The 17,506-nt window shown below is 35.0% G+C and overlaps 1 protein-coding gene across 1 annotated transcript; it reads left to right on the top strand.

The window, feature by feature from the left end:
• The first annotated feature begins 498 nt into the window (after positions 1–498).
• On the top strand, positions 499–15,785 carry INHBA (inhibin subunit beta A). Its single transcript, XM_026702268.2, has 2 exons — positions 499–1,139; positions 14,201–15,785. The coding sequence occupies exons 1-2, from the start codon at positions 752–754 to the stop codon at positions 15,064–15,066; spliced, it is 1,254 nt and encodes a 417-aa protein (XP_026558053.2). The 5' UTR covers positions 499–751; the 3' UTR covers positions 15,067–15,785.
• Positions 15,786–17,506: the final 1,721 nt, after the last annotated feature.

Below are 17,506 nucleotides of genomic sequence, written 5' to 3'. Positions count from 1 at the left end.
ACTTCAAGTTTTAGTCCACAGATTTAGTTCTTATGCCCAGGTCTTATTGTGGACAGAACTTGAAGTAGGAAGCAGTTGAACTTTTCTGAACATCTCCTTTGGGTGTGTTCAGATGTATTCCAAGGCTATCAATAAATAGCCTTCTCATTTCAGTTTCACCCTATTAAATTGGTCTGATGGTGTTCGTGAAAAAGATAGAAAGAGGAAAAAACCTCAGAGATGTCTAATTTGGGGTGGGGGTAAGGGAGGGAGGGAGGGAGGCAAGACAGGAAACCAACAGGCAACTATGAAAAAGAAAGTGATTTCAAAGGCAAAAGTGGCCAGATCATAAGCCGGAGTGCCAATATAAATGAGAAATATGTGCTAGAGTGCAATGAGCATAAGGAAGGCTTAAGCTGTTCCTCCGCCTTCTCAATCAGAGCTTTACTCATAGACAAAACTCCCTCCCTCTCTCATTCAACTCACTTAGGCTCTCCTCCTCCCTCATTTCTCTCTGCCTATTTCTCAGTGTGTGCTTTGCCTACAGCGCGACAGAGTCAGATTCCTCTCACTGACAGTCAAAGACATCATTTGCACTTAGTGAATTCAGAGAGGGACCTTTCAAACCAAACTTCATCGAAAACTTTTTGTTCTTCCTGAAGAGAAAAGAGGAAGCAGAAAGGGGAAAAATCCAACTGGGTGAAGAAGTAATTGTGGGGGAAGAAAAGCCTTGCCTTTTAAAAAAGGAATCACAACAACTTTTGCTGCAAGAATGCCTTTGCTTCTGATTAGAAGATTGGTATTGTTATTTTTCTGGATTATAGTGCAAAGTTCACCAGCCTCAGGATCGGAGGGGCACAGTTTAGTTTCTGATTGCCCATCCTGTGCCCTTGGCACTCTCTCCAAGAATGTGCCCAGCTCCCAGCCTGAGATGGTAGAAGCTGTAAAGAAGCATATCCTGAACATGTTGCACTTGAGAGACAGACCTAACATCACTCAGCCAGTGCCCAAAGCTGCACTTTTAAATGCTATCAAGAAACTCCACGTCGGAAAAGTGAGAGAGGATGGTAATGTGGAAATAGAGAATGACATTGGAAGAAGAACAGAAAAGAATGAATTGATGGAACAAACATCTGAGATCATAACGTTTGCAGAATCAGGTGGGTGCTATGCGGGTGAAAAGGAAGCACAATGTTATTAGTTGCAATTAACCTTTCTTTGAAGCTGTTACATTCAAGATGAGCTGGTGGGAAAGTAGAGAGAAAAAGTGTGAAGGAATGTAGTTTTGTAAAATTCAGCCTTGATTGCAGATGTTTTATTTATACTTACCAAACAAGTTGAACAAGTGAAGTACAAGCATCTAACATGTTGAAGTACTTCATATTAAGGGTACTTCCTTCCTTACTTGAGAAAAGAACTGATCAGTTCTAACCAGAATGAGGTAGTAAATAGGCAAATGGGCAAGGAGTGTTCTTTAAAATGGTGTAAGTAAAGAAAAACAGCTACAATCAGTTTCTAAATCAACTCACTGTAAAATCTGTCAAGATGAGGATAAATATTTGTTACTCAGTTCCTAGCAAATGTTCAAGGCAGTAAAAGTGTTAACAGCTACTGTCAGAAAACCTAATACTAAGTGGGGCAAATAGTTGTAGGCAATCCAAATTGTAATGCTGACTTTAGCACAGTGGGGAAAAAAAACAAAGCAAAGAAAGATGGTAGTCCTAGAGTTTTCTGCCAAAGAGTGCAACTTTGATGGGGTGCATTTTCAATTACTTATTTTTCAACTCATTTTCAATTCCTGCAAGCAGTAATTAATTTCAGCTGCTATTAAATGATAAATATATAATCAATTATCTTCAATGTTTACCATTTGTACACACACGTCCATATGTGTGCCTATGCTCAGGACAGTCAAACATTCAGACTTACCAATAATAAGAAATTAAAGAATCACAACTTAAACTTTCTGGAAATTAATGCTGTTCCCTAGTGAAAGCACTTTTCAGTGATGCTAAGGCAGCTTGCAAGGAATCTCATTGTTTTGCTTAGCTCAACATATGGTAGTAAAAATATGCATAGGCACACTGAGCACTTTTGTTTAAAAGTTTGTTGGAGCAATATAAACAATTAAGACAACTCTCTCAGAGTTTCCAATTCTGAAAACCTGTTGATTCAGATGTTCTGATTGCAGAAAAAGACATGCCGAGAAGCATGTATGATTTAACAACAGACATTCCTGCTGCTAAATGGCATGCATTCCCACTGTATCCTTGGTATATGTGTCAGTGAAGCACTTACCAAAATGCATCTCCCCCCGCCTTCACCCTGGCTTGCCTGAGAAGGGTTTGCTATGAAAGCAAAGAAAAATGACTCGTTCTCTCCTTTTAAAAGATGGTTAGAGGTGATTTTACTCCAGTGGTTTTACTCTATGAAGCAATAAACAGTCAGAAGGAGGGAATTTGATAGACCATCTGATGGGCAGACACTGCATCCAGTTTACCACAGAACTCTCTAAGACAGCTGGAATGAACTGTGGTTTCTCGACATTGCTTGAGTTCTAGAGGTTTGTACTTTTTCTGCTTAAAACAGGCTCCAAAGGCAACTGTGACACGCTTCAACTGTGGTATGCAGCTCAATTGGCTTACAGAATCACATGGTTAATATTTGTTATGCCATTGCCCAAAAAGTGGCCAATAGTCCAGCAACTCATTATTTCTTTCAACTAGAACTTATCAATGTTCAAACTACTGTGATTTGTCTTTGTAGGAACAATTGTGATTATAATTATGTCAATGTTATATTTAGCATGTTATCAGTATTGACTAGAATTCAGTATAGCAAAAGCAGGAAAAAAATCCTGAAATGTTCTGTTCAGACTATAGACATAACTTACTTCAAGCATAAAGAACCTTCCTCAAGATCATTTCTCTTTCTTTACTAGTTTATTCCATGATGAAATGTAAAGCTCAAGCAAAGTTTTGTTGCACAAAACAATACTGCATAATATTCAATTTATATGCTGATTATAGCCCTCTTGTGGTTATCTATCTTTTTAGAACTTATTCTGAAAATAAGAAACAACATGTTGCATCTAATCATAAAGGAAGTTTATGTAATATAGAGCTGTTGAAATGTATAAGTAGAAGTCAAAACCTTTTTAGGTTACATTTCAAAAATAATTGAATAAAATATGAGAAATATTCTTTACCGGTATTCTGCTTGTTGTTCTTGAAAACATCCATCTTTTCAATGGAGCAGTAGAGAATAAATGAAAATGAATGGAAATATACCTTCAGTTTTGTCAAGCTTAAATTATGAAAATAAAAGCAGTGTAGTTTCTTTTTTAATTTTTGAAAGCAAATTAATTTAATAAAGTTATCTCAGTGGTTTCTAAAATATTCTGATAACATTTCTAAGTTATAGTTTATAGAGCTCTCATAAGTACACACATCCTTTCTGAACTGAGATTAAGATAATTTGAAAGGGAAAAAAATAAAAGGTTTAGAGGCTTATTTCGAGATGAAATAAGAAATTGACAATTCCAAAGGATGATGTACCCAAATCATACCAAACTACAGGTATTCTCTGATCCAAGAGACCAGGTAACTTCTTGACAGGTGCTGCTGACATTCCAGATTACTTTTTTTTAAATTAATAATGATAAATAAATAGAAGGAAAATGGCAGTTTAACATGGCATCACAATAACTACATTTAACACAATTAACAGAAGATACTTGAAAATTACATAAAGCTTTTTACTAGTAAGATCATATTTACAGTCAGCTAAAATGCTTGTATTTTAAATTGCCTCTGGGAAGCAAGAATGACTATTACTATACTTATCAAGAATATCACAAAAGTGAATATTGCTGCAATAAGCTATAGTAATCTAGCTAACACCCTAATTTTACAGTCAGATGACTAACAGCTACTGGACTGTGTTAATCCACTGTTGGATTTATAATATGCTATTGGTAATTAGAAAGCCACTTTTGTATAGTCATTAAGGCATCAAGCTACAATCCAGGAGACTCTGAGTTTTAGTCCTGCCTTGGGCACAAAACCAGTTGGATGACCAGTTGGGCTGGTCACTTTATTTCAGCTCTAGGAATTACAAATCACTTCTGGAAAAAACAACAACCCTGAAGGGACTTATCCAGGCAGCGTCTGAGAGTCAGACATGATTGAACAGAAAAGAAAATGGTAATTCAGCAAGCAATTTTTTTAAAAGTTGTAAATGACAATTATGAGTAAGGAGGAGATAATATTGACATTCTAGTGATAACGATCAGCAGGTAATGAGGAATAAATGGAAACTGTAACCAAATTTATGCCAACTTTGCCTGAATCTGAGCAGGTTAACTAAAAATAAATGTCTTAATGTTTTCAGAGGTTATCTGTATATTTTCTACTTCCTTGACATCTAACAGAAATCTCCACAAAAGAAAATTTAATGATTTTTTAAAAATACATTTGCAATAAATTATTGAAAGGAGGTAATTTATTAAGTTTTTGGATTCATTCATTAAAACAAAAGGTTTCCAGTGGTTTATTTTTTTATACTGAACACATAAAAGCAAGTAACCACAAGAGGGCGAGTGCTTTTAAGTTCCTCCCCCTCTTTCCATTTCATTCAAATTAACCTAGCTTCAAGATTCTTTTTTCTTTTTTATCCAACCGGCTTTGAAAGAGAAATTTTGCAGAGCCTATTTCTCTTTTCTGCTTCTTTGTCTTGTGTTTTTTTAATCTAGCAGAATTGAAGAATTTCTTTAATGGTAAACTACTGAAGAATATGATATTCAGAAACAAAGCAAAGACAAAATGGGGAGAGGAAAAGAGGAGGACGGAGGAAGGGGAGGGCGGCAGAAAGAAAGAGAATACTTGGAAGCTACAAACTAGCCACTGTTAAGGGTGGAAAACTGGTATCATTCTTTTTTTGAAGGCCATCTGACGAGTTTAAATTCTTAGTCAACATGGCTGAAGTGGGTACTCAGTGAGGAAGGCTGGATTATAAATTTTGACTATTTTGCTTCTTTTTGCAAATCACATATTTGTTTTTAGCCCATTCTCTTTTGAAAAAAGTTCCAAATGAATCTGGATATGATTCAGAGGGATTTTGGATATTCAGTGAATCAGATTAATGGGTGGACTTGACTCATTTCTGGTTACAAATATATGCATTGTAATGGTTCAGCTCAATCTAAATCTATTCAGATTGGTCCACTTGTTAAACTTGAACTAGAACAACAGATTTGGAAGAGACCTTAGAGGTCATCTAATCCAACCCCTGCTCAAGCAGGAGAGTCTATTCCAAATATTAGCCTCTACCTAGGATCGCACTCACAGCCTCCTGATTGTGAGGCGAGAGCTCCATCTCCAGGCCACTGCACTGGACTAAATCATTTCAAATATTAAAATCAAATTATAGATTTTATTCATCCATTTCAATAATTCAGACAATTTGTATCAACTTTACAAACTGATTGAATATCCAGAGTGAATGAAACATCCTTACTAGCTACTCTATTCCCTTGGATCTTCCATCAAGTCTTTGGGAGATTACTTCCTTGGCTCAGAAAGAAGAATATCATTGTTAAAAGAAGTAGATCTGTAAATTTATCTGTCTAACCAGCCAAGGTCCTATAATAGAATTATATCATTATGAAATATTTTCCATTGATTTCCTTGCTGCTTGAAATATCCTTGCACACAATCTACTCAAGAAGTTGGGAGGCTTTCACAAGAAAATGAAAATTTGAAAAAAAAAAACAAGGCCCTCCCTGAATTCACCACTTCTTTGCAAATGGAAGGAATACTTCCATGCATTAGTAGGACTATTTTGCACCTAAGCTGATGAGGTTTAAATATTACCAAATAAATGTTTTTAGGTGTAACTGATCTCTTTGGTAAGTAATCAAAGACTGGCACAGTAATTAGTTTTGCTATAACTTAATGATATTATGCAGTGTTCCTAATATGAACTTATTTAATTTGTATCCCTACATATTTAAATTTTGTGCTTTTTTGTTTAAAATGTACAGCAACAGGGGCCTTAGGGCATGCTTCTCCTTCACAAGGCAAGAATACATGAGGACTACTCTTAGAATTTTAGGCAGCCTGACTAGGAAAATTTTAAAAAAATCCTTGTCAAGTATTTCAGGATTTGAGAAAATAAGTAAAGTAAAGAAGAAGAGTATGATGTAATCATTTTTCAAAAATAGAAACTGTGATCCATAAATACGTTTCAGGCTGAGTATCTGTATCTGCTGATAGAATTGTGCTTCTTATTAACTTACTTATTTGTGAGTTGAACTTTTTAAGTCACAGCAGGGAGAAGTAAGGTGTTTAAGTGGCAGTTGGACATTTCATGCTTCTGGCTGCAATGTATTTCCCACAAGGCTGTATGAAATGACAAATGGTATGTTAATATCTTGTAAATTGTCTGAATCCACATGTATATTTCCTTTATTGACTGTTTTCTTAGAAAAATTCATAGAGATATTGCTCTGGTGGATATTGATTGAATTACCAGTATGTTTCTTCTTGTGTAGAGATCCAAGACTATTAGCGCTCAAAAATATAGCAAAATGCTAGCAATTCACATTAGAGATATTCAAAACAATATCAGATGGAAGATATAACACTAACTGTGCACTACATGAACTGTGCATAATGACATGGTACTTCATAAGAATGTTGGGATGGTGTTCTAATTCAGGCACCGTTATGTTAATAAAAGAGTTTCCTACTAAACCAAGTGCATGGAAACACACTTGTCCTTTCGTACATGAATGAATGACTTTAATGTGTCTCTCGGGCTTCAAGATTTAGGAAAAAAAATGTCTAGAAGTACATTTGGGGACATAAGCAAGGTAAGATCAAAATCTTTTCCTGATACTGGACAGTATATATTTTTCATTGAGAGAACTATGAGTGTACCTGGAATCTCTACATAGGAGCTGTAGTGAAAATTTATAGAATAAATTATACAGTGCACCTCCTAAATGCCACTACCAGAGATGGGGATATCCTAAATGATCAATATCTACCTTTATAGTGCAGAAATTAATTATACATTAATTATTTTTTTATAGAAAAGGAAAGGGGGGTTTAAAACATGGAACTTTTGATCACATTTGCATTTATACATAAACATGCCCCAAAGATATGTCAGTAGAAATCAAAAGTTTGTTGTATAGAAAATAAAATCATTCACTTGTGCTACAAAATAGAACAGCTTCAAATAAAGTGAATAATAGAAAAATTAAATAACAAATCTCTTTTATACTAAATGGCTACTCCTTTGATAGACTTCATATATGTGCAATAGAAACTTGTCTACTTATAATTAGGTTCCAATGGATTCGAGGGTAAAAACATACTCATACATCAGTTAAGGATATCAAGTATAATTTCCACCATGCTAACAGGAAGTATAATGTTTCCTGAAAAATAAATTTGATAATTTGTTAACTCTTAGAATATTTCAAAATGTATTAAATAACCTTCATTTTTAAATAATTTACCTGTTACAGAAATTTTATTTTTTTATTAAGCACAAAAGTCAAAATTTATGCTGGATCTGAATTTTCTTTCTTCCTTTTTCTTTCTTTCTTTTTTTGTAAATAATGTTTATTCAGAATTTTAAATACAATTGTAAAAATATAAATTAAACTTAGAGAAAGAGAAAGGAATGGAAAAAAAGATTAAAGGTACATAAAAAAGAAAGAGAAAGAAAAGAAACAATATTATTAAAAAGAAAAAGTATGTATATGTATAGATAAATGTATATATGATTTCAAATATTCATCACAAGAATAAACAAATGTAAACTTTTCACTCCCTGTAGGGTTAAACAAATATCCCATGTTCCATCCCTTTTCTATTAGTAAATCCATAAAACATCAATTTGCCAATCCTGGTGTTAGCAAAAAGACCATAAATTGTCAGAACCTTACAAAAAGGAAGATTAATGATTTCCATAGAAAGTTTTAACAAAAAAAAAAAAGGAAGAATTTGTGAAAGATCTTTTTTTCCCATTCAGATCTTTCAAAATCCTCCCTTCAGAACTTTCCACTGAGCCAGATAACTTTTTATCACCTTCCCACTTGATATACATATATACACGCTTGAATATGTGTGTGTGTGTGTGTGTGTGTATACTTCTGTTTCTATTCTTGACTACACTTTGCCTCTGCACCTGCTCTTCCAATTTATCTATGATTCTAAGAAATTATTTATACATCCAGATCCATAATGATAAAGCTTAGCTCTTAGTGTTGTTGTGTTTTATAGTGCTTGTTGTACATGACTACAGTATGGGCTTGTTTTGGCATTATGTTCACCTAGTTCTTACTGTGAATCTATCACAAGCTGTTTTTTATTAGTTGGTTTGTTGCAAAGCCTGATGCTAATTTAAGGCTAAGAGGAAGTGACTGATCCAAGATCACCCAGCTGGCTTCATGCTTGAGGCTAAATTAGAATCTTGGTCTCCACAATTCTAGTCCAGCACCTTAAATTAGCTCCTAGATAACAATTTCTATAGTCTTTCAGTATGCTCTCAAGTTGGTGTTGATGCTTAGCAACCATAACCAACTTTCTTGATAACAACCTCTGCCCTATCCTGGTCCTTCAGGGCTTCCAATAGAAGAGAATGTTGACATTCCGTTGAAGTTCATGTCATAATCTAACTGTATTTATGTGTTTATTATATATTCTCATTGTATTTTTAAAAAATATTGTATTAATTTCTATTACAAGATAATTTGTAATTCCTGCCAGATTAAGTGTTAAAAACACCTTTTTCTGACTGGAATATATAAATATAGGTTTCAAAAAAATCCCCTCTTGTTTAAAAATACCATTTTTTTTTCATAGCAAAGCTACTGTTGGAGTATTAATGCCCTGAATTAAGGGAGGATTTTATTTTGTCTCAAATGAGGTAGTGCTGTCCAGAGATATCTGTAAAATCTGACCATTTTGTCAAAGTAATGAAAAAACTATTGTAGTGTTGCACTGAAAATTCTGCTTCTTATATACATCAAAACACAAACGGGAAGAGTTAGTGTCAGAATGACACAGCACTCACAATGACACAATGCCTCTGTCTTCTGTGCAATCTGGTTTTGATTTGCAAAACATACTGTGAAACTACAGTCCAGTTTTATTTATGTGTTGATGTGGTAAGTAGAGCTATTCAACCATATAATTATAAATGTCCAGTTATGTGAGTGCATATTAGCAGCTTCTGTCCTCTTTTCTAACACAAGGTGGACATCAATGCTGATCATTTGCTATACATTTCTTTCACTGAAATGGTGGAAATAAATTCCACTTTACATTCAAACACTTTTGTGCTTAAATAATTTTTTGAATCAGAGTTTAGATTTACATGTACTGTACTCTTTAAAAGTCATACAAATCTTTTGCAATTAATACATCTGATGACAGCTTGGCTTTCAGAAAATGAGAGGATATAATTGCATTGCTGTAGAAAGTGTAAGTGTAATCAGTAGCTTTACGCAGGCTTACAACAGAAATGATGGGACAAAGATAGCACTTCCAGAGAACAATTCTTCAAATTAAATACAGTTTGATACAGATGTTTTTGATTGACTAAATAAAAATAATCATAGTTGCAAGATAATTGGTAGCAAAGAAAAGTGTACTGTACTGTACTCTACTGTACTGTACTGTACTGTACTGTATTGTACTGGAATAGAATAGAATAGAATAGAATAGAATAGAATAGAATAGAATAGAATAGAATAGAATAGAATAGAATAGAATAGGAGTGATAGAGTTGGAAGGGACCTTGGAGGTCTTCTACTCCAACCCCCTGCTTGGGCAGGAAACCTAACACCACTTCAGATAAATGATTATCCAACATCTTTTTAAAAATTTCCAGTGTTGGAGCATTCACAACTTCTGGAGGTAAGTTGTTTCCACTGATTAATTGTTCTAACTATTAGGAAATTTCTCCTTAGTTCTAAGTTGCTTCTCTCCTTGATTAGTTTCCACCCATTACTTCTTGTCCTGCCCTCAAGTGCTTTGGAGAATAGCTTGACTCCCTCTTCTTTGTGACAGACCCTGAGATATTGGAATACTGCTATAATGTCTCCCCTAGTTTTTCTTTTCATTAGACTAAACATACCCAGTTCCTGAAACCGTTCTTCATATGTTTTAGCCTCCAGTCCTCTAATCATCTTTGTTGCTCTTCTCTGCACTCTTTCTAGAATCTCAACATCTTTTTTACCTTGTGCGGACCAAAACTGAAGGCAGTATTCCAAGTGTGACCTTACCAAGGCATTATAAAGTGGTATTAACACTTCATGTGATCTTGATTCTATCCCTCTGTTTATGCAGCCGAGAACTGTGTTGCAGCTGTTGCACACTTGCTGGCTCATATTTAAATGGTTATCCACTAGAACTCCGAGATCCCTCTCACAATTACTACTATTGAGCAGGGTACCACATATACAGTACATGTGCATTTTATTTTTCTTGTTTGAATGTAGAAGCTTGCTTTTTTCATCATTGAATTTTATTTTGAGTATTCAGTGTTCAAGTCTGTCAAGATCATTCTGTATCTTAAGCCTATATTCTGGAATGTTGGCTATTCCTGCCAGCTAGGTGTTGTGTGCAAATTTGATGAGTTCCCCATCTATCCCCTTGTCCAAGTCATTGATGAAGAAGTTGAAGAGTACTGGGCCAAAAACAGAGCCTTGGGGTACTCCACTGCATAGTTCCCTCCATGTAGATGCACTTCCATTGAGGACTACACATTGAGTGCAGTTGGTCAGCCAATTACATATCCATCTGGTGGTGATGCTGTCTAACTCAAGTTTTTCTACTTTATTTAGTAGTAGGTTATCGTCTACTTTATCAAATGCCATACTGAAGTCCAAGTAAATTATATCTATAACATTCCTCTGTCAACTAATTTTGTCACTCTGTCAAAGAATGCAATAAGATTAGTCTGGCATGATCTGCTTTTAATAAACCCATGTTGGCTTTCAGTTATTACTTTGTTTGCTTTTTAGGTGTTTGCTGATTCATTGCTTGATTATCTTTTCCAGAATCTTCCCTGGTATTGAGGTCAGGATGATAGGTCTGTAATTTCCTGAATCTATTTTTTCCTTTTTTTGAAGATGGGAACTACATCAGCTCTTTTCCAGTCCTCTGGCAGTTGCCTGGTGCTCCTGATCTTTGAAAGATATATTTCAGTAGTTCTGAGATCTCGTCTGCCAGTTCCTTCACAACCTTGGGTTGTAATCCATACAATCCTGGTGATTTGAATTTGTCTAGGGTAGACAGGTGTTCAGTTACCATTTTCTTCCCTATTTTAACTTGTGTTCCTAATCTATTTTTTGTAGTGTCGTTTTTGATAGGTTGAGCTGTTTTTTCCTTTTGTGTAAAGACAGATGCAAAAAACAAGTTGAGTAGTTCTGCCTTCTCCATGTTGCTTGTTACCTTCTTGCCATTTTCTCCCAGCAGTGGACCAATTGTTTCTTTGACTTTGTTCTCATGTTAAACATGTTGAAAGAAGCTTTTTTTTGTTATTTTTTTAACTTTTGTTGCAAGCCTTGTGAGCCTTAGCTTTCCTCACTTCATCTTTATAGGCTTGGGCTATTTGCTGATATTCTGCCTTGGTTATTTGCCCCTCTTTCCACTTTTATATTTGTCCTTTTTGTCTTTCCATTTGTCAAAGAGTTGTTTATACAGCCATGCTGGTTTGTTTTGAGAGCAGTTATTCTTCTTCTTCATTGGTATTGTGCTAGACTGGGCTTTTATAACCTCACTTTTCAAAATTTCCCAAGCTTCTTGACTTATTTTCTTCTTGAGGATTCTCATCCATGGAAGCCTTCCCAAGCTCTCGCTAAGTTTATTGAAATTAGTTCTCTTAAAGTTTCTAGTTTGACTTTGTTCTACTACTTGTGCTTGCATAATGTTGAATTCCAATATTGCATGATCACTTGCCCCCAAGGTTCCTGTAGCTTCAACACCTTCTATCATTTAATCTCTGTTAGTGAGAATTTCATCTCTGTTAGTGAGAATCTCATCTGCTAATGAGAATTTCATCTCTGTTAGTGATTTATTTATTTATTTATTTGATTTGTCAATCGCTTACAAGATAATAGGTATAAGGATAAACATAGTTATGAATACAAGAAATGAGTACATATAAGAAAAATAAAAGAAACAATAGGACAGGGACGGTACGCACTTTGGTGCGCTTATGCATGGCCCCTACAGACCTCTTAGGAAAGGGGTGAGGTCAATAGTAGAAAGTCTAAGGTTAAAGTTTTGGGGGGTTTGGGGAAGAAGCCATAGAGTCAGGTAGAGTATTCCAGACATTGACCACCCTGTTGCTGAAGTCATATTTCTGCAATTAAGTTTGGTGTGGTTAACCTTGAGTTTGTATCTATTGTTTGCTCTTGTATTGTTATGGTTGAAGCTGAAGTATTCATTGACTGGTAGGACATTGCAATGTATGATTTTATATACTATACTTAGATCTGACCGAAGGTGGCATAGTTCTAGGTTTTCTACATCTAGAATTTCGAGTCTGGTGGCATAAGGTATTCTGCAATGAGTAGAGGAGTGTAGAACTCTTCTTGTGAAATATTTCTTGACTTTCTCAACTGTGTTAATATCAGATATGTAATGTGGGTTCCAGAGTGATGAGCTGTATTGGAGTATTGGTCTGGTAAATGTTTTGTATGCTCTAGCTAGTAGTGTGATATTACCAGAAAAAAAGCTAAATAGGATTAGGTTAACAACTCTTAATGTCTTTTGGCTATGTAGTTACAGTGGGCTGTAGCACTGAGATCATTAGAGATGAATATTCCAAGGTTATTGACAGAGTTTGGATTTTAGTAGGAATAATGAAGGATCAGATCAATGCAGGACATTTCTTCAAAAGTTCAAGTAAGTTTTCCACCACATTTCCATTCTAAGGACGTCAGTGATATATCTGTGTTATAACACTAGAAATCGTACTTCAGGTCTAAAAGATAAATTTTTTATCATGAAATCAAGACAGTGCTGTGTTGAATTTTGTATGAAATAACATTTAATTTTGAAAGTAATTATAACTATCAAAGCACCTTTTTTTAACTGGCATTTCTTGAGAACATTGGTCTTCCAGAAAAATCAACTATCATATCTCAAAGCTTAATAATGCCCTCCTATGAAAACATTTCAATAATCTGTAACTACTCACACATTATAATAACAGGTTTTGTTAATATATTTGAGTCAATAGAAGAGAAACCAAGGTTGGATTTGCTTGATTAAAGAAGCCATCCAAATACTTCACTGTTACCTCAGTGAAGATGGCTATGCTGAAGATACTTTTGTAATCATGTTGTGAATGTCACTGGAAGCTACTCCAATAATCTTGTGTTAGAACATAATGTTTAAGCTTAGTTTACTATATATGTAAAAACATATGTCTTTGCACAGTTTTTTTTGCTTGCCATGCACTTTTAAATATGAGAGAGGAGGACATTCCAGATATACAGAGATAGAGGTGTGTGTGTGTGGGGGGGGAGAGATCCCTTTGAAGTCATAGCAAAAGAATGCTATTTGGACATAAATGCTTTACCCACATTCAGTGTCTTCCTCCCTCCCCCTTCTTTCTTTCTTTCTTTCTTTCTTTCTTTCTTTCTTTCTTTCTTTCTTTCTTTCTTTCTTTCTTTCTTTCTTTCTTTCTTTCTTTCTTTCTTTCTTTCTTTCTTTCCTCCCTCCCTCCCTCCCTCCCTACCTACCTACCTACCTACCTACCTTCTCTTCTTCTAATCTGCAGATTGAATTATTTTATAACACGTGAAGGAAAAAATAAAGTACAATAATCACTTTCCTCAAGATGGCCACCACCCTAATATTCAATTCTGGTTTAAAGCATGTGGGATAGTCTTGTTTTGGCAACCTTGAGATAAATGCTCAAATTGTGGAAGTGGGGCAGGTAGGTAAGGGAGGGTACTATATGAAAGGGCAAGGAATTTTATTCTAGGCCACAATAGTTATATTATCAGATATATTATCTATTACCAATGATAGGCTCAAATAAAATAAGATGCTTTGCTATGGTATTACTTTTACTCTATTTTTTTAAAAAAACTGTTCTGTTGTTATTAACTGATTTTCTTCCTTCCTTCCTTCCTTCCTTCCTTCCTCCCTCCCTCCCTCCCTCCCTTCCTTTATTGAAATTGTAGGTCCTGCCAGAAAAATGCTGCATTTTGAAATTTCTAAAGAAGGCAGTGAATTGTCAGTGGTGGCTCAAGCTGATGTGTGGCTTTTCCTTAAAGTATCTAAAGGTAACCGTACCAGAACGAAAGTGACCATTCGATTACATCAGCAACAGAAACTGCCTAAACGAAGCTCTCAACTTGTGGAAGAGGAAAGTAGACGTAAGGGAGGAAAAAGTGAAATTCTCATTTCTGAAAAGGCAGTTGACACTCGTAAAAGTACCTGGCACATTTTCCCAGTTTCCAAAAGTGTTCAGGGTCTATTGGATCAGGGAAAGAATTCCCTGAATGTGCGGGTTACTTGTGACCAGTGTCAGGAAATAGGAGCCAGCCTGATGTTGCTTGGAAAGAGGGAAAAACAGGAAGAAGCTGTGGAAGGTAATGAAATCACAGGAGAAGAGGAGGAACAGCAATCACATAGGCCCTTCCTAATGATGCTGGCCAGGAATTCAGAAGATCGGCACCACAGGCGGCGAAGGCGAGGTCTTGAGTGTGATGGAAAAGTCAATATTTGCTGCAAGAAGCACTTCTTTGTTAGCTTCAAAGACATTGGTTGGAATGACTGGATTATTGCCCCACAAGGCTACCATGCCAATTACTGTGAAGGTGATTGTCCTAGTCATATTGCAGGCACATCTAGTTCTACTCTATCTTTCCACTCCACTGTTATCAACCATTACCGCATGAGAGGCCACAGTCCTTTCTCCAGCCTCAAGTCATGCTGTGTTCCTACCAAACTACGACCAATGTCTATGCTCTATTATGATGATGGGCAAAATATAATTAAAAAGGACATCCAGAATATGATTGTAGAAGAATGTGGATGCTCATAGGTTGTTTGAAGTTTGCATATCAACAATTTGGGACAGTCTTTTTAATAATATCAAGAGGATAATTTAACAGGACAGACCAAATATTCAACAAAACAGTTACATTTTCAACATAATAGCATCTAGTATTCAAATTAGAGACAAACAGAAGAAAGAAGAATGACATTGTTTCTAGGGCATCAAGGCAATGAAATCTTTATATGCTCTATATTTTATTGCATAGTATTCCACACTTAGCAACAAAAGGAGATATCTTTTCCTACCCAATGTTACCTATGCATTCAAGCCTTGATAACAGCATAGCTAAAATACAGCAATTTGGCTATTAAATCCAAAATGTTATTAAAATTTTATAAAAGCCATGTGTATGAACACTATATTCACTGGCACTGTTATTCTCAAGAATTTACCGAGGACACAATGAGTGTGCACATATGTGACTGTGCAGGTTTCTTATGGAAAACACATACAAAAAGAACACGTGTGTACATACACACACACACACACACACACACACACACACACGCTCTGTGTGTGTGTGTGTGTGTGTAGACACACACACACACACACACATATATGTGTGTAGACGCACACACATATATATGTAAAAGGGACAATTAATGCAGGTGTACTCACCTTTATTTTCTGCACTATTTTTGCAAAAACTTTTTAAAAAATAGAAAAGAAAGAAAGAAAAAGAAAGAAAGAAAAGAGAAAAAAAAGAAAGGAAACACAATATTACATTTCGTAAAGGTGCTTATGACATTAGAACTATGCAACCAAGTTGATCCGAAACTTTACGAGAAAGAGAGAGAGAGAGAGAGAGAGAGAGAGCCCTGACTTTTAAAAAAATGGAAGTACCATTTAATTTTTTCTTAAATGAAAGATACTTGAAAGGAACATGTTTGTCCAGTTACTGGGCCAACATTTCTATATTTTGTAAAAATGAGAAAAAAGTTTTTGGGTTTTTTTTAAAAAAAGATTGTTTACTATTTGCACTACAAACTATGTTCAACCTGTTTTCTTTATTTAACAAGTAACTTGGGGAGGGATTTGGCTGGGTAGGGAGGAAGTTGAAAGCTGCACTTACTGTGAGCTATAAGAACTGCTACAGCACACAAAATGGTTATTTTTATTGTAATATTTTATATCTTAAAAATGTACACCAAAGATATTTGTGTGGGCCTCTAAACAATCTGTTTTAAACTAATGTTATCTATAAGTTAGGATCTGATTTATGGGTCATTAATGAAACTGATTATATTCAAACTATGGTAGATGGTTTCTCGATGAATCTGACCATCAGATTTGAAGGATAGATTTGGCTATTCATTTATAAAGCCCTTAAATTATCCAGAGAACTTTGAATTAAAAACTGAATTTTAGAATACTACAATTGTGAATCCTTCATATGTACAGCAGCTGTACATTATTGGAAAACAACATAATAGAAAGGTGTAATCTATATTTGTATATGTATGTGTATATACAGTTTAAGCATTTCAGGCTAGGCTTTTAATGCTCTTAAAAATAATGTTTGTGTGCCAAGCACAGTGTATTATTTTCCCCCCTATTTAAAAATATACCACTTTATATAAAAACTCCAATATAAACATAGACTAATGTGATCTTGCATTTTTCTTCAGTAAATTGAAACTTCAAGACAGCAGGGTGCACTAACTCTTGAATAGTTTAAATGTAGCAATTAATGGACAGTGGGGTGAACACTGGTGATTACATATGTTCATTTGAAAATATGAAAAAAAAGTGAAGAGAGGCAAATGAATAAGAATACTTGTGTATTGCCTGGTCATCTTGCATAGTTTCTGAATTATATTGGAGAAAATATCTCAGTGGATAATGCCAAACAAGTAATTTGCTCATTGTCTTGTCAATGTATTATTCTCCACATAGGAACTATTTCATGCTCTGCCAATATACAAGATTTATGTGTCAGTAATTTTAAAATGCCTCTGATCAATCTGCCACCATTAGCAGGCATTGTAGAGACACCAATTTTGGTCAATGCAAAGTATTTGTCCAGATATCTAGCAATTGTAAATCCCAGAATTCCAGGCAGCACAATTAAAACCCTATAAGTAGGAGAAGTTTGAGTAGAGAATGGGTGAAAATGAATGAAGTGGAGTTGCACATTTTTTTTATATGAATACAGAGAGTAACTAATACTGATGCATATTCATCAGGAAACTTACATTAAACCTGGTATGTGAGAAAGTAAAAGAATTCTGTTAAGAGTAATGTTTTCTATTACTAGTTTGGAATGGAATCTGCTTAGAAATTTGAATTCATCTATCTGGTACTACTTAAATGCATTCCTTTTATAGCACAGATACAATCCATTTGTGCTGACAAGGCCTAGTACCAAAGTACTTTGAAGGCAAGAAGGATAAGTCAGCAGTGTTGCCTTTAATTTTTTTTGTTA

The sequence above is a fragment of the Pseudonaja textilis genome, chromosome Z (genome assembly GCF_049901715.1).
Source record: "Pseudonaja textilis isolate UNSWEBS1 chromosome Z, rPseTex1.2, whole genome shotgun sequence".
NCBI lineage: Eukaryota > Metazoa > Chordata > Lepidosauria > Squamata > Elapidae > Pseudonaja > Pseudonaja textilis.
This window is presented reverse-complemented; position numbering and strand designations above follow the sequence as displayed.